General features: G+C 48.3%; 1 protein-coding gene across 2 annotated transcripts in view; it reads left to right on the top strand.

The window, feature by feature from the left end:
• The first annotated feature begins 356 nt into the window (after positions 1-356).
• CABP7 (calcium binding protein 7) overlaps positions 357-23,392 on the top strand; it is a 57,248-nt gene continuing 34,212 nt past the window's right edge. Inside the window, exon 1 of one of the 2 annotated variants that reach the window (XM_082203478.1) lies at positions 357-1,436. In XM_082203478.1, the coding sequence (XP_082059604.1) occupies positions 1,325-1,436 (112 nt within the window). In that variant the 5' untranslated portion in view covers positions 357-1,324. The remainder of the gene's footprint in view (positions 1,437-23,392) is intronic. The other variant, XM_082203479.1, reaches the window with a different exon arrangement.

The raw sequence follows: 23,392 nt of genomic DNA, 5'->3' as shown, positions 1-23,392 counted from the left end.
GTCCGAGGTCCAATATCCCAGTAGGGCTGGGAGAGAGAACTGTGTCACTGCCAGTCAGTGTCGACAATACTGAGCTCGGTATATAAGCCAGCACCCTCTGTTCCAAGGTGTTGTTACTGGGCAGGGGAAACCTTTCTGCCTTCTGGATGTGGGTGCGGTGTGCTGCCCAAGGGCAGCCAAATGTGCAGTGCTCAAGTGTGGCGTGTGTGAGATGAGGGGTGGGTGGAATCTGAGCAAGGAGGTGAATGTTTCTCCCCTGCCCCCACCACCCGCTCTCTCTCTCCTGCATGTTGCTGATCTTTTCCTCCTATTGATTTAGATGTTCCGCCACTCAGATGTTCATTTGGTTGGTAGTGGGGGGAGTCATGTGTGCATTGTACGTGTGCTGGGTGTGTGTGTGCGCGTGAGAGGGGGAGACCGAAGGAGCAAGCAAAAGCGGGAAGAAGCCACACAGCTACACCGATTGGAGAGGCAAAGACTGCAAGAGAAAGGGAGATTAAATTTTAAAAAAAACAAATAGAGTCTGCCACTGAACTCCTACCGAGGAAAAACTTGCCACTGGGGTGGCACCCTCTCCCCCTCCTCTTCTCCCACCCCCTCCCCATGTGCAACCTCAGGGAGCTGGCCTAGAGCCATGCTGTGCAGCATCTAGCTCCACGAGGTCTTCTGCAGCTGAGTATTTTTTTTCAGGCTCCAGCGAGGAAGGATTGCAGCCTTGCGTTGTGACACGCTCAGAGCCAGCAGCAAAGGGACAAGAGAGTTGCTGGTGAATGGAGAACAACTGATTCTTCCTCTTCCTCCCCGGTTTCGAGGCTGGGGGTTTAGGAATTGGCTGCGGCTGGTGGAGAGGGGGGTGGGGGGAAAGGAATCCTTTCGCCCCCGGAATTTTGCCACCTGGTTATTTGGATGCGGACAGCAGGAGAAAGTCTCGCTGTGCTGTTCACCTGTGCAGAAGCAGCATCGGAGGCGGTTTTTGGAGAGAGAGAGAGCCCTTTCCACCGTGGCCCTAAATCTCTTCGAGGCCGGGGTGGCGAGGCTCCGATTTCAGCCGGAGTCGTCGGGATCTGCCGCGCCAAGGATCTGTTGTGACCAACATAACAACCACTTAAAAAAAATTTATTAAAAGAGTTGCGGTTTCTGCTGTGGTTGGGGACAAGGAGGGGGCTTCTCTCTTTGGCTTCTCTCTTTGGCTCCGGGAAGACCACAGGTAGCCCCGTGGCAGGTGCGAGCCCTGCCTCCCTTTCCTGCGCTGCTGTGTGTCCGGCCAGGTCGCTTCCTATGACATTTGGGATTAAAGTTTGGCTTTCTGAGAGCGGCTGCCACCATGCCTTTCCACCCAGTCACCGCGGCGTTAATGTACCGGGGCATTTATACCATCCCCAATATCCTTGCAACGGAACAGCATCCTGTTGACATACCTGAAGATGAACTGGAAGGTGAGTCTGTTTTGGGAACAAGCGTTAAAAACCAAAACCAAACCGGGTGGTGGTGGTTGCTTTCTTCTCTCTCTCTCTTGGGATGAGAGAGATGGTCCGCAGCGGTGAAAAACAACCAAGGTAGAGATCGTGGCATCTCAGACCCGGGGTATCCTTCAGTATTGACTTGGGTCTGTGTTGCAGGTAGAGAGGAGAGGGCAGGATGGGACCCGTTTGGGGTTTGTTTGTTTTTTTGGTCCTAGGGATTCCAGCAGTCGAGGAACTGGGGGTAAACCCCGAAATACGCATCAGCCAGAAGGAGATGGCTGGCTGGCTGGCGAAGCTATTGTGTGCTCGCGTGTCAGAGATCGTGTGTGCTTGCGCGTATACTGTAGATGTCACTTGGGAGGACAAAGGGCAGGAGGGCGAGGAAAGAGAGGGGTCAGGAAGAGGGTGCAAGCCTGGCCAAGTCCGGATCAGGTCCCGGAAGTGAGGCGGAAACACGAGCAGCCTCAGGACAAGGAAGCTCCCCAACCCCGTAAAAAGGGATCTGGTTTGTTGAGGGAAGGGTGGAGGAAGTGGGGTGGTGGCTGTGAGGCCGGCAGGTATCCGATGGGGGTGTCGCAGGTGGGGAGAAAACTTCCGTCCGCGCCCCCTTTCTCTTCCTCTCCCTCGCTTTTGCACCCCCCATCTCGCTCTCGCTCTCTGTGGGAAGGGAGATTTTCTGCAGTCCGTGCGTGGTGGTGGAACAGGTAGCGGAGGTGTGCATGGAGGGTTTGCTCCGGGCGCCCACGAAGGAGACGGACTCCTCCATGCGTCTCTCTCGCCAGCAAGGGACCCACTCCTGGCTTCATCCTGGAGTTGTAACTTGGGAAGCACGCACGCCAGCAACCCACCTTCCCCTCCTAGATGCACCTGGGGCTGTGGATGCCCTAATGCAGGTGGGGTGCCCCACCACCACCCGGTCTGCCTTGGGCATCACCAAGCCTGACGGCGGTGGCCCCAATGCAGAAGAATGTATGTATGTATGTATGGGGGGGGGTGTCTGTGCCTGCTGCACCCGTGAGCTGAGGCTGTGAAGAGGGAATCTCTCAAACCCCCCACCATCACTTCCTTTCCACAGCTCGCCCCCCACCCCATCCAAGAGCTCCCGACCGTTCACTGCGCTTCCCCGATTGAAATTCCGCTCGCCTCTCTTGAAGAATCCAATCTGTTTGGGTTGAAGGCGAAGCGGAGGAGAAGCCTCTCAAGCACCCCCCCCACCCTCCACACTCAATCGCAACCAGCCAGCCCCCATCTCCGCCGCCTTCCCTTCCTTGCCTCAGTCAATCTATCGATTTGCCAAAGTCATCAGAGAGTGGCAGGGCGAGCGGGTTTGTTATTATTATTTTTCTTTTTTAGGAGAGGCTTAATGGAGATTGGCAGTGGGGCAGGGAAAGCGGGGGGAAGGGGCCGAGTGGTCAGAGCTCTTGAGTGTGTGCCGGGGGGGCAAGGGGGCGGCTGATGCTGCGTGTGAGTGAGCACGGATCAACAAGTCCCTATCCGAAAAGTAACAAGGTCCTTAAGGATCTTGCCCTGCTAGTCTTATCTCTGTGGGAGGGGCTGTAGTTCAAATGCTTTGAGTGCAGAAGGTCCCGGGTTCCATCCCCGGCCTCTCCGTGCAGGACTGAGAATGTTGCCCATCTGAAACCCAGGAGAGCAGCTGCCAGTCCGTGTTGGAAATACTGAGCTAGGTGGACCGATGACCTGACTCAGTATAGTGGAGGGCAGTTGCTGTGGCAGAGCACCGGCTTTGCATGCAAAGGATGTCAGGTCAAACCATTGGGTCCATCTAGCTCAGTATTCCCTACACTGGCTGGAAGCAGCTCTCCGGGGTTTCAGAGAAGAGTCCTTTCCAGCCCTCCTGGGACCTTCTGAATGCAAAGCAGCTGCTCTACCGCTGAGCTACTGCCCTTCCCCTAGGATGCCTCTCATCCTCAGGAGCTAACCTTAAGGATAAGTCAGGTCATTGGTCTGTTTAGCTCAATATTGTCTGCACTGACTGGCAGTGGTTCTTGGGGGTTTCAGTCCTTCCTCTAAAGCTGTTTTTGGAGGCTACACTGAGGGCGGTTTCTGAACCTCTTTTAGCTTGCCTGTTCACTTAACCCCTGCTGCTTACTCTCAGGGGCAGTTGCTCCCTGGGGTCTCAGGCCATTGACCCTTTTAGCTAGGGAGGCTGAACCAGCAGCCTTCTTCAAATCATGCTCAACCACCAGCTCTTCATACAGGAGAATGCTATGGATAGCTACTAGCCATGATGCCTATGTTTTCCCTCCACCATGGGAGGCCCCTATGCTCCTGAACAGTGGCGTAGCGTGGGTTGTCAGCACCCGGGGCAAGGCAAGTAATTTGCGCCCCCTAACCCGTGGATTTGCGCCCCCTAACTCGTGGATTTGTGCCCCCTAACCCTAACCCCCAGATGTTGCGCCCGGTGCGGCCGGCCCCCCCTGCACCCCCCACGCTACGCCACTGCTCCTGAATACCAGTTGCTGGAAACTGCAGGTAGGGAGAATGCTCTTGCGCTTCGGTCCTGCTTATGAGCTTCCCATTGGAGCATCTGGTTGGCCACTGTGAGATCAGGATGCTGGACTAGATGGGTCATTGGTGTGCTCTAGCAAGCCCACCTTATGTTCCTCTGTTCCTCTTGCCTTCCCTAGTGAATGCTGGGCTGGATTTTCTGGTGCTTCCAGCATCCTTAGAAGCTCTGTTTAGAAAGGACAGGGGTGGCTTTTTCCTTCCTAGAACTATTATTATTATTATTATTATTATTATTATTAGATGTATATGTCACCCTTCATCCAAAGTTCACAGGGTGTTTCATAACATAAAACACAGAATTAAAACACAACACACACATCTTAAAAGGTGCTCCTATCCAAGCCAAGGCTGGGTCATCCGGAAAACAATGGTTTGCCTTTACTCACTGCTGGGCAATGCATGGAAAGATACTTGCCATTCCCCAGTTATTCCCCATCAGTTGTGCCAAACTAGCAGCCAGAGAGAGGAGAGGACCACTTTCTAGGCAATCCCCCTTGGCAGACAAGAGCTGCCTGCTGGGACATCACTGCTGTGCTGGATAATATCACTGTGCAGAAACCTGCTCTGAAAGTCCGCTTTGCCATCACGGCTTTCCTCTGCATGTGCCTATAATTGCTAGTAAAAGAGAGGGGGGGAGCTGCCTTATACTGAGTCAGACCACTGGGCTATGTAGTCCAATATTGTCTACACTTACTGGCAGCAGCTCTTTGGGGTTTCAGGCAGAAACCCATAGCCTGAAATTTCAGGGACTGAACCTTTTTGCATGGAAGGAATGTCCTGTAAAGGAAGCTAAATCACAGTGAGTTAAACCATTACTTCATCTAGCTTGGTATTGTCTACACTGGCTTGCAGCAGCTCTCCGGGGTTTCAGATGGGATGTTCCAAGCCCTACCCGGAGATGCCAGGGTTTGAACCTGGGACCTTCAGCATGAAAGGCAGGCCCCCTGCCATAGGAGGGTGTCTTATTCTGAGCCAGACCATTGGTCCGCCTAGCTCACTATTGTATACCCTGACTAGTTGTGGCTCTCCAGGGTTTCAGATCGGGGAAGTCTTCCTTTCCCAGCCCTGCTTGGAGATTCCTAGGATTAACCTGGGACTTTCTGCATGCAGAAAAGATGCTCTTCCCCTGAATCCACAGCCTGTCCCTACTACAAGGCTCTCCCTGCAAGCAGGGACCTCAGATGCAACAATTTATTCTAGACAGTGGAAGAGAACCTCTCACCCTACGGGAGAGAGTAAAGGTAAAGGGACCCCTGACCATTAGGTCGAGTCGCGGACGACTCTGGGATTGCGGCGCTCATCTCTCTTTACTGGCCAAGGGAGCCAGCGAACAGCTTCCGGGTCATGTGGCCAGCATGACTAAGCTGCTTCTGGTGAACCAGAGCAGCACACGGAAACGCCGTTTACCTTCCCGCTGGAGCGGTACCTATTTATCTACTTCCACTTTGATGTGCTTTCGAACTGCTAGGTTGGCTGGAGCTGGGACTGAGCAACGGGAGCTCACCCCATCACAGGGATTCGAACCGCCGATCTTCTGATCGGCAAGCCCTAGGCTCTGTGGTTTAACCCACAGCACCACCCACGTCCCCATATGGGAGAGAGTAGAGGGGTGCATTGGGGGACATCCTCAAGGAAGGGTCAAATCTGCACACTCTGCTGTTGATTCTGCTCTTCACAGAGATGGCTTTCGACTGCAGAGCCTGATATTACTGCCTCACACATGCAGTGGAACAGACGGCAAGCCTTGGACACGGCGTGGTGGTATCTGCGCTGGCTTCCTTCTGATGCAGCAGTCATAAATGGGTCAGCAGGGGCATCCCCAAGACCACCTCTCTCTGTGTGTCATACATCCACTGATCACCTAGTTTGCAGTGGAGGAAGCAGGTAGAAAAAAAGATGGGTCTCCTGCGCCTTTCATAGTTGCATAAAGGAAAGGGTGATTTCAGCAGGTGTAGCTCGCCATGCCAATGATGATTGCTCAAATGCACTTTGTACTCAACTATTAAAGGAGTGGAGGCAGGATGGAACATTGGAAGATGGCTGTACAAGGAGAAGAGGAGGTTCCCTTACATTGAGTGGGGCCATTGCTCCATCTAGTTCATTATTGTTGACACTGACTGGCAGCAGCTCTCCAGGGTTTCAGGCAGGTAATATTCACTGCTTCATCTAGAGATGCCCTTGGGGATTGAACCTGAGACCAGTTGCCTGCAAGGCAGGTGCTCTACCACTGAGCTACTGCCCTTCTCCTAAAAACAAATTAAGTTTCTAGTCCTTATGGTTTTTAAAAGAGAGAACTGAATTAAATAGGAATCAGACCATTGGTCCATCTAGTCCAATATGGTCTGCACTGACTGGAAGCAGCTCTGCAGGGAGTCAGACATGGAATCTCTCCCAGCCCTACTATGGCAGGGATTGAACCTGGGATCTGCTTTGCCACTGGGCTATGGGTTTTCCATAGTGTCTTCCTCGAGGTTTTTCTCCAAACTGTTTTTCCATAGCTCGTAGCATCTTTTGACTCATATCTGATCATCTGACACATGGGTGCCTATTGATACTGTTCTCCTCCCACAGCTACAGTTCCAAGAGTCAATTCCCCTTCACAGGGAATTCTGGGAATTGTGGCTCTAGGACAAAATAATGGCGGGGGGGGTCTTCTAACAACTCTCCCTGAGGTCGGCGGTTTGAATCCCCACGACAGGGTGAGCTCCCACTGCTCAGTCCCAGCTCCTGCCAACATAGCAGTTCGAAAGCACATCAAAGTGCAAGTAGATAAATAGGTACCACTCCAGCAAGAAGGTAAACGGCGTTTCCGTGTGCTGCTCTGGTTTCGCCAGAAGTGCTTAAGTCATGCTGGCTACACGACCTGGAAAAAATGTCTGTGGACAAATGTCGGCTTCCTCGGCCAGTAAAGCGAGATGAGCGCCGCAACCTCAGAGTCGTTCGTGACCGGACTTAACTGTCAGGGGTCCTTTACCTTTACCTTTTATGACAGTTTAAAGTGGCATCATAGTGCTTTAAATGTACAGTATGAAAGTGGCCCTAGCCAGGCAAATCAGGAACCCTTGATGATCAACTGCAAACCATCCAGAGATCTTCCAAGTGCTCTTGGTTGGTGAGCACTGGCTGGCAGCAGCTGTCTAGTGCTTCAGTCAGAGAGTCATTTCCAGAGGTACTGAGGATTGAACCTGGGCCCTTCTGCATTCAAGACAGGTGCTCCACCACAGAGCCAGGGCACTTTCCTTAGCACACAGGAGCACTGAAAGCTACCTGAAGCAGGTAATGGTCCATCTAGCACATCACTGTCTGCGCTGACCAGCAGTGGTTCTCCAGGGTTTCACGGTGGAGTCTTCCTGGAGGTACCAAGGCTTGGGCTCCTGGGACCTTCTGCATTCAAATCCAGTGCTCTGCCACCAAGCTACAGTCTTTCCTCCTCCAAGGTCTCTCGAAATTCAGCAGCATGGAATGCAATTCATCTCAGCCTTAGTGCACATGCATGCAGATGCACCAAAACTATGCATGAGCACTAAGGTCCCATGCAGAGGACAGGTTGGCACCTCACAGAATGGAGCTGGTGGCATAGATTCCAAGCTGTCAACATCACCGCAGTGTGTAGGACGGGCGTGCTTTTCTTGTGCACCTTCAACAGCAGCAGCAAAAAGGAACACCTGCTCGTCTTTTGGATTAATGGGAGAAAGACAATTGTAGAATCAAGGAACAGAGAATGTGGAGAAACAGCAGTATTTGGAGCATAGCAATCTGTAATAATACGGCAGGTGGTGAGTTTTAATAGGCAACAAAGAGAAACCCAATTTTGTTTGTGATTTAACAAGAAGCTTCTTAATCGCACTTCTTCTCAAACCAGTACGTGATCTGGTGCGCAGAATACCCTTCGAAATTTGCCCTCCTACGAATTTTGCAGTGCAGTACTCCAACCGATGTGTGCAAAAAACCGCATATCTTAGGGGGGAGGCTTGGAAATGTATATATTTGTGGAAGTAACCTACAAAAATACATTAGATCAGGGGACGTAGCTTGCAAAAAAATGTGTATATTAATCAAAAACAGCACACAAAAGTATTTATTAGAAGACACTTATTGAAAAATGCTGGTGGATTTTCCATGGAGATTTTAAAAATTATTATTTTGCAATAAAGAAATAAATCGCAAATTGCTGCGGAAATGTGACAGACTGAATGTATGACTGAAACACCGAGAAGCAGAGAAACCTAAAATGGGCTGATATCTCCATTCCCATGGAGGGGTGAGGAGGAATCCCTTGGGATGAGGCTGGGAGTGTCACATGAGTTCCTATTATTATTATTATTATTATTATTATTATTATTATTATTATTTTCTGCAAAATGTTGAAGGGCATGAAGATATACGGTACCTTGGAGTTCTCTGCAAGAGAGCAGGGACCTGTCTGCACTGCATCTCTCCACCACTTCTTCAGTCCCCGGAAAGAAATAACAAAAAAAATTGCCATCTCAGTAACTGCCTAGGTGAGGCACCCTGTGTGATGCCCAGGTCGCCTCAGAACGATGCAAAGTGTTGGGGTGAAATCTCAGCAAATTGGGGCTGACTCCTCAAGACCTTTCTGGCAGGGATGTTGCCTAGCAGTCGGCTGCTGTGATTTCATTGCGATCTAACAGTACCATTGATTCGTACGATACGACAGGCCTGGGAAAGTGATGGTTTGCTCTTCCCAAGCTGCATGGATTATGCAACACAGGGGCGAGACTATCTTTCCCTCAAAGTGCATCAATGTGCTTTTTACATAATACGGGCAAGGGGGCTATAACCTGGAGAACACAGGAGCTGGTGGCAATGCAGAGCAGATTACAGTTGCTTATCACTGCTGATACGTTTCTCGTGGTTCGCATTGTCATGATAATGATGGAGAAGGTTCAGGACAACAGACAACCATTTCAAATTCTTTACTGTGTGAGACAGGGTTAGGGTGGGGTGGAGGAAGGCTTCTCAGCCTCGTTTAAAAATCTTGCCCTTGGATATACGCACTGGAGAACTCAACCCAAAATGCCCGAGAATATGAAACTGCTAAAATAAAGCCTAGCTGGACAGCATTTTGCTGTGGTCATTTTGGAACCTCTCTGGGAAACTGCTGTTGACATTAGCAAAGCTGTGTTCGCAATGTTACCAATGCAATGGAGGTGGGTGGGAGGGAGAGAAGAGGGGGAGAAAATGTACCTTTGGCGTGCATAGCTGGCACATAGAGCCATTTTTGTGGCTTCTGATTACAGTCACACTGTGTGGCATTGAGGAACAAGTTGTTTGTTACCCTCAAACAGGTGTAATGAGGCCGTGATTGTTCATTTTTTAAATGAAAAGCAGCTGCTGGGGGCTGCAATTCTGAGCAGATAAGAAGTGTGCTTAACCCTTTCTTTGCAAGCTGTGTTTGCATTTCATCTTCCAGCTAACATCCCACCCCTCACTGCCCTGTGGGCTTGCAGATTCTAGATGTGTGATTACTCAAGACTTCCCCAGATCGACCTGAGATTTATTTATTTAATCTAGAGATTTCTGTGCTGTAACGAATCCTGGCTTCATCAGCTAGTGAGCACCAGGGTGACATAACATGCTCTCACCCTGCTCCCACTGTGGTTCATATCCGGCTCTTCAGTTCTGGTTATGCCAAGCCACAGTTTCCCACGACGTTCAACACAAGAAAATGCCGGCGGTATCAGTTTACAAGCTGAAATCTGAAATCTGGTTCAGACTATGCCATCTAATCTTGGAGATGACTGAGGGTGCCTTATTGTAAATCTGGGAGCTGCCATTTTTACAATCCACAGGGCACCCAATGTAGTGTCGCTCTGGGGTATTGTGGGAAGTTGAAATGCCAGCTCTTTGTGGACCAGAGCTGATCAGAGCTTCACTGATGTTGCTGCAGCCAGGCGAGTCCACTGAGGGCCACCACAAAGGAGAGCATCCAGTGATGTAGGAAGGGGCTCAATGGAAGGCGATTTGCTGGTGAGGTGTGCCCCACCTTGGAACTGGCTCTGGTGAAAACAGCAACCATTCCTCATTGTTTTTGCTACCCCCCCCCCAAGAGCTGGTAGATTGCCTTCTCAGTCTGGGAATTCTGTTATTTCCACTCCTAACAACCATCGATTGTTGTCTCAGTCTGGGAATTCTGTTATTTCCACTCCTAACAACCATCAAAAGTAATTTCGTTGTCCCCGAGAGGGGGCAATGACAATAAAGATATTATTATTATTATTATTATTATTGACACACCATACGTTTGAAGCACACAGCTTTCCCCAAAGAAAGGAACCATAGTTTACCCCTCTCAGAGCTACCATTTCCATTTTACAGTTCTCAGGATTAAACTCATGCGCTTTAAATGTGCTCTCGATATACAGTGTGTACGCAGTCTTCCTCCATGAGATCTTCTCGGAGTGAACAACTGGTGGTGAATCTCTCCCAATATAACTGCCCGGCCATCTGTGTTTTGACGGGGATGCCTTTATAGAACCATAGAATTGTAGAGTTGGAAGGGAGCCAATGGGTTGTCTAGTCTGACCCCAGCAATGCAGGAACCACAGCGGAATAATCCCTGACAGGCAGCCACCCAACTCTGCTTAAAAACCTGCAGGAAGGAGTGTCCACCACGTCCCAAAGGAGTCCATTCCACTGTTCAACAGCTCTCACCATCAGAAAGTTACTCCTAATGTTTAGCTGGAATCTCCTTTCTTACCATTTGAATCCATCAGTTTGGGTCCTACCCTCTGGAGCAGTAGGAAACAAGCTTGCTCCACTTTCCATGGGACAACCCATCAGATATTTGAAGGTGGCTATCCTATCACCTCTCAGTCTTCTCCTCTCAGGCTAAACATACTCAACTCGCTCAACAACAACAACAACAACAAACAAACAAACAACAAGAACAATTTATTATTTATACCCCGCCCATCTGGCTGGGTTTCCCCAGCCACTCTGGGTGGCTCCCAACAGAATATTAAAAATGCAATAAAACATCAAACAGTAAAAGCTTCCCTGAACAGAGCTGCCTTCAGATATCTTCTAAAACTCAGATAGTTGTTTATTTCCTTGACATCTGGTGGGAGGGTGTTCCACAGGGCGGGCGCCACTACTGAGAAGGCCCTCTGCCTGGTTCCCTGTAACCTCACTTCTCGCAGGGAAGGAACCGCCAGAAGGCCCTCGGAGCTGGACCTCAGTGTCCGGGCTGAACGATGGGGATGGAGACGCTCCTTCAGGTATACTGAGCCAAGGCCGTATAGGGTCAGCACCAACACTTTGAACTGTGCTTGGAAACGTACTGGGAGCCAATGTAGGTCTTTCAGGACTGGTGTTTTATGGTCTTGGGGACCACTCCCAGTCAGCAGTCTAGCTGCCGCATTCTGGATTAGCTGTAGTTTCCAGGTCACCTTCAAAGGTAGCCCAACGTAGAGCACATTGCAGTAGTCCAAGCAGGAGATAACCAGAGCAGGCACCATTCTGGTGAGAGAGTCTGAGGGCAGGTAGGCTCTCAGCCTGCGTACCAGATGGAGCTGGTAGACAGCTGCCCTGGACACAGAATTGACCTGTACCTCCATGGACAGCTGTGAGTCCAAAATGACTCCCAGGCTGCACACTCGGTCCTTCAGGGGCACACTTACCCCATTCAGATCCAGGGAGTCCTCCAAATTCAGGACCAGTTGAGTCCCCTCAACTGTTCCTAATGAGGCTTGGCTTCCAGTGCCTTGATCAATCCTCTGCACACCTTCCAGCTTGTCAATCTCATCCTTAAACTATGGTGCCCAGAAGAGGACACAGGTGGGCTCTGACCAAGGCAAAATAGAGTGGTACTATTAATTCCCTTGATCTGGACACTCAGCTTCTGTTGAGTTAGCCTAGAATGGTATTAGCTTTTTTTTGCTGCTGCATCACACTGTTGACTCACTATGAGAACAGATGTTTTCAGCTTCATTTCACATAGTGACCATTTTGAACCTTGTAGCATTATTAGTGGGAACCCCTGAAATTTTGCCTGTTTGCAAATCTGTGCTATTATTTGACCAGTCTCCTTTCAGCTCCTCCTGCCTGCAGGGAGACATTCAGCAGGAGCTCAGCTCTTTAAAAGATGGTAGCAAGCGGGTGAAATGGCTGGTGGTTTGCTGCTCCTGGTTTGCATAATGAAGCTTTTGGGAGCCTGGCCAAGGCTTCCTGTTTTATTTATTTCATGAAATTTATACATTGCTTCATTGTAAAAAAACAAACAAACAAAAAACCGCCTCCTGTCTTCCACTGCCTCATGCAGTTTGGTCAAACTCATGCTGGTAGCTTCGAGAACACTATCCAACCATCTCGTCCTCTGTCGGCCCTTTCTCCTTGTGCCCTCCATCTTTCCCAACATCAGGGGCTTTTCCAGGGAGTCTTCTCTTCTCATGAGTTGGCCAAAGTATTGGAGCCTCAGCTTCATGATCTGGAGAGGTTTGATCTTCTTGCAGTCCATGGGACTCTCAAGAGTCTCCTCCAGCACCATAATTCAAAAGCATCAATTCTTTGGCAATCAGTCTTCTTTATGGTCCAGCTCTCACTTCCATACATCACTACTGGGAAAACCATAGCTTTAACTATACGGACCTTTGTTGGCAAGGTGATGTCTCTGCTTCAAACATGCAAAAGTTGAACTAGTAAAACAGATTAGAATTGCCCCAGCTTTCTAAGCATCTTGGCTGCAGACAGCGTGAGTTTGGGAGGCTTTGCTCTCCCCCACCCCCTACAAACACTATGCCATGGGTCAGCAAACTTTATCAGCAGGGGGCCAGTCCACTGTCCCTCAGCCCTTGTGGGGGGCTGGACTATATTTTGAGGAGGAAAATGAACGAATTCCTTTGCCCCACAAATAACCCAGAGAGGCATTTTAAATAAAAGGACACATTCTACTCATGTAAAAACATGCTGATTCCTGGACCATCCGTGGGCGGGATTGAGGTGGTGATTGGGCTGGATCCGGGCCCCCGGGCCTTAGTTTGCTGACCCCTGCACTATGCCCTTTTCCAAACAGATTGCTGGTTATAACATACACTCCAGGTGTCCTCATTGAGCTAGGGCATCCCCTCTTCCTGGCTCCCTGTTTCCAAATAAATTACAGTTATTCCCTTGGAGGGTGTTTTGAGCACATGCCAAATGTTGTTTATTTGCCGATGGAGGCCATAACGTTTTTGAAGACCGGTTGCTAGAAACTGCAAGAGGAGAGAGAGTGCCTTTGCAATCGGGTCCTGCTTGCAGGTTTCCCACAGCATCTTGCTGGCCACTGTGAGAACAGGATGCTGGACTAGATGGGCTCTCATTGGCCTGATCCAGCAGTGTCCTTTCTGGTACTTAATGCTTCTGAATATCAGTTGCTGCAGACTGCAGGAGGGGAAAGTGCTCTTGCATTCGGGTCCTGCTTTGGGGAACCTGGGTGGCCACTGTGAAGACTAGATACTGAGCAGGATGGGACCTTGGCCTGATCCAGCAGGCGGAATGGAAATCTGAGAAGAATGGAACGGCAGGTTTCTTGAAAGGGGATGTTCCGCACTGGGTTCTGAAGCAGGGCGTGCAAATTAGGCAACCCTAACATAAAGTTTCATCTCACAATGGATCTGGATGTGCTTTTCACAGAACAGCTGCAGCTCGGAACATTCTCAGCTACATTTATTATCTGGAGTGGGCTGGAAAAAAGGCTCAGGCACACAGCATCCTGTCTATCTGTCTGTGCACATTCCTGCAAAGTTAATTATTTTTAATAATAAAAATGTGTCTTCAAATATGGGGACAAGGGGTATCATAGGAAAAGGGGCTTGTTCTTTTGAAGTAACGGTTGGCATGTTTGCATGCTGGAAATTGCTTTTGTGGAGTGCTCACTGGAAGGACAGATCCTGAAGCTGAGGCTCCAATACTTTGGCCACCTCATGAGAAGAGAAGACTCCCTGGAAAAGACCCTGATGTTGGGAAAGATGGAGGGCACAAGGAGAAGGGGACGACAGAGGACGAGATGGTTGGACAGTGTTCTCGAAGCTGCTGGCATGGGTGTGACTAAACTGTGGGAGGCAGTGGAAGACAGGAGTGCCTGGCGTGCTCTGGTCCAGGGGGTCACGAAGAGTCGGGCATGACTAAACAACAACAGTCGGTTAGTGTGTGGTGCGGATAACTCCAAGGTCACAGGATCAATCCCCCTATGGGACAGCTGCATATTCCTACATTGCAAGGGGGTTGGACTAGATGATCCTCAGGGTCCCTTCCAACTCTACAATTCTATGATTCTATTAAATAATTTGATACGAATAAGATTTTGCTTTGCCAGTAGCAGCAGACATTTTTATTTATTTGTTGCATAACATTTATACACCACTCAATAGTTGTTTAAAAAAACACCCCTCAATGTGGTTTACAAAAATGATAAAACAATAAAAAATATCAATAAGAAAAAATAACAACAATGATTTAAGACTTAAAATAACAATAGACTAAAAAAAACAACTCACATCTGAGTGCGCTTGTCTAAACAAAAATGTTTTTAGCAGGCACTGAAAAGAAACCAGTGAAGGCACCTGTCTGATGTCAATAGGCTGGGAGGCTTGAAAATCCCGGGTTCAAGTCTCCCTCTGTTGGGCTGCTTGGCACAAAATAGCTTGTTCATCGCAAAATAGCTTGTTCATCGCAAAAAAAGGCAGGGGAAATAATCCCACAAATGAGAATCTTATACAGAGAAGTGTGGAGAAGGCAGGACTATAGCTTAGGGGGAAAGCATCCATCTTGAATGCACAAAGTATGAGGTTCAATTCCTGGTGTCTCCAGAAAGGGCTGGGAGAGAGTCTTGCTTGAAACCATGGAGAGATTCTGCCAGTCAACACTGAACTGGATGGACCAGTGGTCTGACCTGGAGTAAGGCAGCTTCCTATATTAAAACTTGTGTTTGTATCTTGTATCTTATTCTTTGCCCTGCCCTGAGCTTTTGGGATGGGTGGCATAGGTGCCAACTCCCTGGTCCCCTGGGTGCCCAAGCACCCACAAAATTCCCCATGAAGGGGCCGGGCTCCCACAAATTTTGGTGCCAGTGCCATGCACACTGCATGGCACCCCAGCCCTGGGCACCCACAGTTGCAGGGCCAAGTTGGCACTCCTAACGGACAGTATATAAATTTAAGAAATAGATTAAAATACAGGGCTGGGTTTAAATTAGTCTCATTGAGAGCAGTCCCACTGAAATCAATTTGCCTCACTTAAGACCTCTTGGTTTATGTAAGTCACTGAAGGACCACAGCTCAGTGGTAGAGCACCTGCTTGGCATGCAGAAAGTCCCAAGCTGACATCTCCAAGTAGGTCTAGGAAGGACTCTTACCTGGACAGCTGCTGCCAGTCAGTGTAGGCAATACTAATCTAGGTGAACCAGCAATCTGACTCAGCATAAGGCACCTTCTTATGTTCCAATGTGCAAGCATGGCTAACAATGCAATCTTAACCACGTCTGCTCAGAAGTATGTCCCATTTGAATTCAGTGGGTTACTTGCAGGTAAGGGGACGTGGGTAGCGCTGTGGGTTAAACCACAGAGCCTAGGGCTTGCCAATCAGAAGGTCGGCGGTTCGAATCCCCGCGACGGGGTGAGCTCCCGTTGCTCGGTCCCTGCTCCTGCCAACCTAGCAGTTCAAAAGCACATCAAAGTGCAAGTAGATAAATAGGTACCGCTCCGGCGGGAAGGTAAATGGCGTTTCCATGCGCTGCTCTGGTTCGCCAGAAGTGGCTTAGTCATGCTGGCCACATGACCTGGAAGCTGTACGCCGGCTCCCTTGGCCAATAAAGCGAGATGAGCACCACAACCCCAGAGTCGGCCACGACTGGACCTAATGGTCAGGGATCCCTTTACCCTTTACCTTTACTTGCAGGTAATCGGATCCTCAGCCTGGATCCAATTTACTGAGGAGAATTTAGAAGAGGTCTTTTGGAAATAAATCCTTCTCTTCTCCATGACCCACACCACGTCCGTACCTTCGGGGGGGGGGGGTGATGCTACTTGGACCTGGAGGTTCCTGTCTGAAAAACCTCACTGCTCTACATCCACATCATGCCTGGTGGGTAAAGAAAACGAATTTGCATTTCCCTGGTCCTCCTGGGGTGATTTACAGCTCTGGACACCGCAGGAGATAAGGGTAGATCAAAGTCCAATGCGTCGCAGCCCAGGTAAATAGAAATCGAGCGCAGCTGGTAATCGAGATGGAATTCTAGTTCTCTTTGCAGGAAAGGACATGTGTAGGTCTGGGCTGAGATGCTCAATGGAAATGATTGTTATTCAGAAAGAAAAAAATTGCACTAGGCCAGTGTTTGTCAACCCGATACCCTCCAGGTGTTTTGGGAGGCAACCTCTATCAGCCCCAGCCAAATAAATGGTCGTGCTGATGGGTCCAAAATATCTTGTTCCCCCCATACTCTGTAATATCTACCGTATTTTTTGCTCTATAAGACTCACTTTTTCCCTCCTAAAAAGTAAGGGGAAATGTGTGTGCGTCTTATGGAGCAAATGCAGGCTGCGTGGCTATCCCAGAAGCCAGAACAGCAAGAGGGATTGCTGCTTTCGCTGCGCAGTGATCCCTCTTGCTGTTCTGGCTTCTGAGATTCAGAATATTTTTTTTCTTGTTTTCCTCCTCCAAAAACTTGTGGTCTGGTATGTCTTATAGAGTGAAAAATACGGTATATGACTCCTCCGGAAAATGACATCCAGGGATTTGGAGCATAAGAACAATAAGAAGAGCCTACAGGATCAGGCCAATGGCCCATCTAGCCCAGAATCTGGTCAACCAGATGCCCCCAAAGGGAAACTCGCTAGCAGGACCTGGGAGCAACAGCACCTTGCCCCTCCTGTGGCTTCCAGAAACTGGCACTTAGAAGCATTACTGCCTCAACTGTGCAAGGAGAGCAAAGTCATTGTGGCTAGCAGCCCTTGAGAGCCTTCCATGAATTTGTTTAATCCTCTTTGAAAGCCATCCAAGTTGGTGGTCCTCACTGCCTCCTGTGGCAGTGAGTTCCATAGTTTAACTATGCATTGGGTGAAGAAATCTTTCTTTTAGCTGTCCCGAATCTTCTAACATTCAGCCTCGTGAGATGTCCATGAGGTTTAGTTTTTAAGACTGGGGCAGAAAGGTGAGAACATAAAAGCACTATACAGTCATATCTTGGGTCCCAAATGCCTTGCGAGTTGAACGCTTTGGCTCCCAAACACCGCAAACCTGGAAGTGGGTGTTGCGGTTTGCAAACATTCTTTGGTACCCAAACTTCCTACGTGGGTTCCACGGCTTCCAATTGGCTGCAGGAGCTTCCTGCAGCCACTCAGAAGCCGCGCCTTTGTTTCTGAACGTTCTGGAAGTCGAACAGTCTTCCGGAATGGATACAATTTGACTTCCAAGGTACCACTGTACTGGCCGCCTGTCGGTTGTCCAGAACTGGTGTTATTTAGAAGCGCCAGTTGCTTGACCCTCACAAGCAATTGAGCTGTGGCATCTGAGCCATCTTCAAGGACAGCCCCACGGAGATTGCACTGCGGCAGTCTAGCCTGCATGTGATCAGAACACATGCAACTGTGGCAAGGTCCATCTTCTTTAAACGAGGTTTAAACAGCTGACAAGTCATCCTAAGCGGATAAAAGGGTTTTATTGTGGCCACAAGAGGCAAAAAAAATTGTAAGGATCTCTGTGGTGGTGCCCAGGGGAATTGTGCAATTACACCAGGAGTAAACTTATGGAGTGCAATGTAGCTGCTTTTTTTGATGCAAAATAACAAAACAGAAGCTTTGGGCTGCAAAGAAGAAACAAAGGAGGGAAGAGATTTCTGGAGACCCAGAGGGCAGAGGGAGCTTCAACTTATTTTCACTGGAGACGCCTCCGGCGGTGTTTGAAGAATGGGAAAAAACACCCTCAGCATAGCAAAATGTTTGTAGCTGGAGGGGAGAGGAGGAGAACATATCTTCCCATAAATGCAATCTTTTCTCCTCTGCTTTTTCTTATTATGTTTAGAGGGCTCTGTTTATATTTATTGAGTGGGCTGTCAAAGCTTCTCCAACGGCTGCTGTGAATCAGAGCTCGGCTGGTGCGCCTTCGGATCTAGGCCCAAAGAGGAGGCGCTGCCATAAATGGGGGGTGGGGATGTGCCTGGCATCTCCACTAGGAATGATAGCAGTGGGAAGAGAGTGCCAGCCTCACTAAAGAGGCACTGGGGGGAGAGCCATAGCTCAGTGGTTGGAGCACCCGCCTTGCTTTTAGAAGGTCCCAGGTGCTACCCTTGACATCTCCAGGTAAGGCTTGGAGAGTTTCCTGACATCAACCCTGCCTGAAACTCTAATTAATTACTTGTTTTAATTTTATTTTGCAAACCACCCTGAGATCTTATGATACAGAATATATAAATATAATTAACATCAACAACAATAATAATAGCAACCCTGGAGTGCTGCTGCCAGACCAATCTTCTGACTCAGTCTATACCAACTTCCTACGTTCCTATTTAATTCAGTCCTTTAAAAAAGAAGAAGAAGAAGAATCATGAGGACTAGAATCTTAATTTATGTTTAGGGAAAGAGTCATAACTCAGCCATAGAGCCTCTGCTTTGCGTGCGGAAGATTCCAAGTTCAATCACTGGCATCTCCAGGTTAAGCCTGAAACCTGGGCAGCTGCTGCTGGTCCGTCCTGGCAATAATGAGCTAGGTGGACCAAGGACTGACTCGGCATGAGGCAGTTTCCTGTGTTCCCTTTCCTTTTGCCAAATGCACCAGTCATTGGTTAGAAAACTGATGGGGCCTTGATGAAAACTGTCTTGCCTTCCCACCTGTTAAAACCAAAATGTAATAGGTATGAGTTACTCGTGCGTAAGCTGGTGCCTTTCTCGGTTAATTTTGCCTTGTTAAACCTTTCTGACTGCACAGCCCCTTCTCATGGTGGCTGCCTCAGTCACTGGCAGAATCCGTCATTGGGCGTTTCTTGAACCTCTTCCAACATAAAAGTTGTTTGACACCCAGTCTCCTCCTCCTCTCACTGCGCGGGAGTCTTCTGCGCAGGGAAGGCGTGGGTAGCGGAGGACCTGGGCTCTCCTCACTGATGTCCAGTGAAGAGTCCTGGAGCCCTCTCTCCAATTCCCCTGTCTGCCCCCCTTTATCCCTGGTGTTGCGCTGATTGGCTTCCCCCTCTACTGAGCTGTTTCTCCCCCTGCTGCTGGGTCCTTCGCCAGCATCATCTGGGAGCCTCCTCTTCGCCTCTCCCTCCGATGTCAGTTCCCTGACACAAAATCACCCCCCCTCTTGTTATTTTGTTGTTTAGTCATTTAGTCGTGTCCGACTCTTCGTGACCCCATGGACCAGAGCACGCCAGGCACCCCTGTCTTCCACTGCCTCCTGCAGTTTGGTCAAACTCATGCTGGTAGCTTCGAGAACACTGTCCAACCATCTCATCCTCTGTCGTCCCCTTCTCCTTGTGCCCTCCATCTTTCCCAACATCAGGGTCTTTTCCAGGGAGTCTTCTCTTCTCATGAGGTGGCCAAAGTATTGGAGCCTCAGCTTCAGGATCTGCCCTTCCAGTGAGCACTCAGGGCTAATTTCCTTCAGAATGGAGAGGTTTGATCTTCTTGCAGTCCATGGGACTCTCAAGAGTCTCCTCCAGCACCATAATTCAAAAGCATCAATTCTTTGGTGATCAGCCTTCTTTATGGTCCAGCTTTCACTTCCATACATACTTCCATACACCCCCCTCTACAGCCTTCTAAAAACTGTATCTAAAAACTGGGGTTATATACAAAAGCGCAGGGGCCCAGCCCTCCCTCCACCTGCATTTTTTGCATGGGCTTCACTTTGCTTTTCCTGCTGTGTGGGCTGATTGAGACCTGGAGAATTTGGGGTCTGCTTAAGATCAGTTCAGAGGAACTTAATGGCTTGTGTTACTCTTTGAGCGTACAGGGAAGAAGTTTCTGGCTTCTACATTTGCAGTGCAATCCCAGTTTAAGAATTGCTGCATTTGATATAAAACAGGGTGGTTCCCCCCCACACACACAGTAAGCTTCAAGGACCACCAAATTTGCTCTGTCTGACTGTCTCTGAAGTTTCCGTACATACCGAGGGAATTCCTGGCAGCAAAGGGACATTGCTCTCTTGGGATTCATTATTTCTCCCTTATCAGTTCCATTGAATTACCAGGGTGAACAGGATCCACACCACAGATGGTGGAGACATCTGGAATCTAGATCAGAGAGAGATTCCAATGCCCATTAGCCTCAAGGAAGCATGACCCAATGGTCAGAGATAATGTTATTTAGTTAGTTAGTTAGTTAACAGAATTTATATCCCACTTGATTGTTACGTAACCTCTAAGCAGTTTACAGGAAATGTTAAAATTAAAAGTCGTTGTTGTTTAGTCATTTAGTCCTGTCCGACTCAAGGACACAAAACAAGTGAAGATCACACCACCCTTTGCATGGAACCAGGTTGTTGCTGTGGTTTAGTTGTTCAGTCGTGTCCGGCTCTTCGTGACCCCATGGACCAGAGCACGCCAGGCACCCCTGTCTTCCATTGCCTCCTGCAGTTTGGTAAAACTCACGTTAGTAGCTTTGAGAACACTGTCCAACCATCTCGTCCTCTGTCGTCTCCTTCTCCTTGTGCCCTCCATCTTTCCCAACATAAGGGCCTTTTCCAGGGAGTCTTCTCTTCTCATGAGGTGGCCAAAGTATTGGAGCCTCAGCTTCAGGATGTGTCCTTCCAGTGACTCAGTGACTCAGGGCTGATTTCCTTCAGAATGGATAGGATTGATCTTCTTGCAGTCCATGGGACTCTCAAGAGTCTCCTCCAGCACCATACTGTAATTCAAAAGCATCAGTTCTTCAGCGATCAGCCTTCTTTATGGTCCAGCTCTCACTTCCATACATCACTATTGGGAAAACCATAGCTTTAACTATACGGACCTTTGTCGGCAAGGTGATCTCTCTGCTTTTTAAGATGCCGTCTAGGTTTGTCATCCCTTAAAAAGTACTTTCCCCAACAAACCAGAGTCCTTTCTGTTGGGGATAAAAAATTCCCAGGTGTCAAAAAAGGTTATGTATGTATGCTACTACTGTGGCCTATGTTTTGTTAGCCCAAAAATGGAAAACGAGCAAGGTCCTAAACTAAAGAAGAATGGCAAATTAAGTTAAGAGAATATGCACAACTCACAGACTTAACTTATAGAATAAGAGAACAAGAAGAACATACATGTAAAGAAGACTGGAAAATGTTTATTGAATATATGGGAAATAATTGTGTACAGCTGAAAATGCTGATAGCATTAAGATAAATCCAACATTGTAAACAAGTTTTGATGGATGCAATAATGGAATACTGAATAGTATAGTTTTTGTAAAATATGCAGGGATTTATTGTATGTAAAATGAACCATGAAAAGAAAAGAAGGGAAGTCATTGATATTTTAAGGATGTAAAATAAGTATTTTAAATTGTAAAACAGAAAACTTAATAAAATTATATTCACAAAGAAGGAAATGTCAAAATTAGCAGTAAAAAGAGTTTAAAACAATTCAAAACGTTTAAAAATATAAAAAATAACAGTAAAAGGGCTTAAGCCACATCAGCACCTATGTGTCTGGATAGGCTAGCCTAAACAGAAATGTTTCAGGCAGACTCTGAAGGTGCCCCTCTGATATCAATGTGCAGGGAGTTCCGAAGTGTGGGTTCTGCCACACTAAAAGACCTGCAAGTAAACTGGTCCCAAGCCATTAAGGGCTTTATATACTAAGAGTTGGGGTCCCTTCCAACTCTACAATTCTATCATTCCTTCAGGGGCAGCACAACTCTGCCGAGGGCAGGTAATTAAACAACTGAGGATGGGAATTGTATTCCAGATACACCTGGAGGGGTACAGTTTCCCATCTCTGCTTTAACTGAAGCCACAGACTCTGTGAGTGAGTATCTGCTGGACCAAGCCAAGATTATGTCACACTTCAGGCATCAGACCTATTTCCACCATATCCTCTTGTGTCTCACAGTAATGCCATTACTCCATTGAACGATGGAACTCAAACCTGTAGGAAGCAGTGACAGCCACCAACTTGGATGGCTTAAAAAGAGGACTGGACAATTTCATGGAGCAGAGGGCTATCGATGGCTACTAGCCATCATGGCTATGCTCTGCCTCCAAAGTCAGAGGCAGAAATGCTTCTGAAAACCAATTGTTGAAAGCCACCGGAGGGGAGACAGGAACCACAAGCTGTGTGTGATGGGTGGTTGCCAGCTTCTGCTCAGGTGGAGGATGAGAAGGGCCTGAGAAACAGATCGTTAGGTCTGCTGCCTGCTCCCTGGCTCAACAACTTAGATAGGGTTGCCATATGCCCAGCAGCCCAACAACTTCTGTGCTTGGATCATGAAATATGGCAACCCTAACTTTAGAGCAAAGATGGAGAACCTGCAACCTTCCAGATGTGTGTGTGTGTGTTTGAATTTTTTTTTATTTTCAGTTTTACAAACAATAACAATGAAAGAAATGAAATACAAACATCATATCCCTTTTTACTTTCCTCTGCCTCCCCCTTTTGTGGATCTTTATGTTTTAATTTTCACTCTGCATCTCATCACTAACTTCAATTATAATAAGTCCTTAATCAATCCATAGTTCAAATTTTTACTACAAGATTTCTGTTGACTCTAACTAATGAAGGTAATTGCTTGGCATAATTTTTGCAGCCTTGTAGGTGTTGTTGAACTCCAGCTCCCATCAGCCCCAGCCAGTATGACCAACAGTCAGAGATGATGAGAATTGTAGTCCAAAGACACTCAGAAGGCCATACATTCCCCACACTTGATGTAGATGTTTAGACACTACCTGAGAGGTCCAGCCTGCACCTCCACCATTCCTCTCTCTTTCTTCCTCAGGTTGCTCAGCTAGGGATAGTGGAACAGACCTTCTCTCTCCCGCTCCCGCTCCCGCTCCCGCCCCACTTCCCCATTCCCCATAACTGCCACCGCATCCTTGAGCCTCCACTGGGTCTGTCACGGCAGATCAGTGGTGGTCAAAATAAAGGGCTACCCTTGTATAGAGGGCTGGTTGCTTCCTGTAAAATCCATCGCATGGGACAAATGTCCCCATTGACCAACGCCCAAGGGACCTCTTTTCCGTTGACAACAATTGCTTTGAATAAAGAAGATAGATGGGGGTCAGTTTAAAAGAGTTTTGCTGCCTCTGGTGTTCACGGTGTAGAACTGCACTATGGTGTTCCAGCTCTGGAGGACTCGGTTAAAGTCGATTAATGAAGAGTCATTCTGGTCCGTGTGCATGTATCTATTATGCATACATGCAAATACATAGATGACTGATAAGAGATAAGTGAAAAGCTTCTGGGAAATGATATATAATGAGATGAAAAAGATGTT

Source organism: Podarcis vaucheri, assembly GCF_965113315.1.
Source record: "Podarcis vaucheri genome assembly, chromosome: 16".
Lineage (NCBI taxonomy): Eukaryota > Metazoa > Chordata > Lepidosauria > Squamata > Lacertidae > Podarcis > Podarcis vaucheri.
This window is presented reverse-complemented; position numbering and strand designations above follow the sequence as displayed.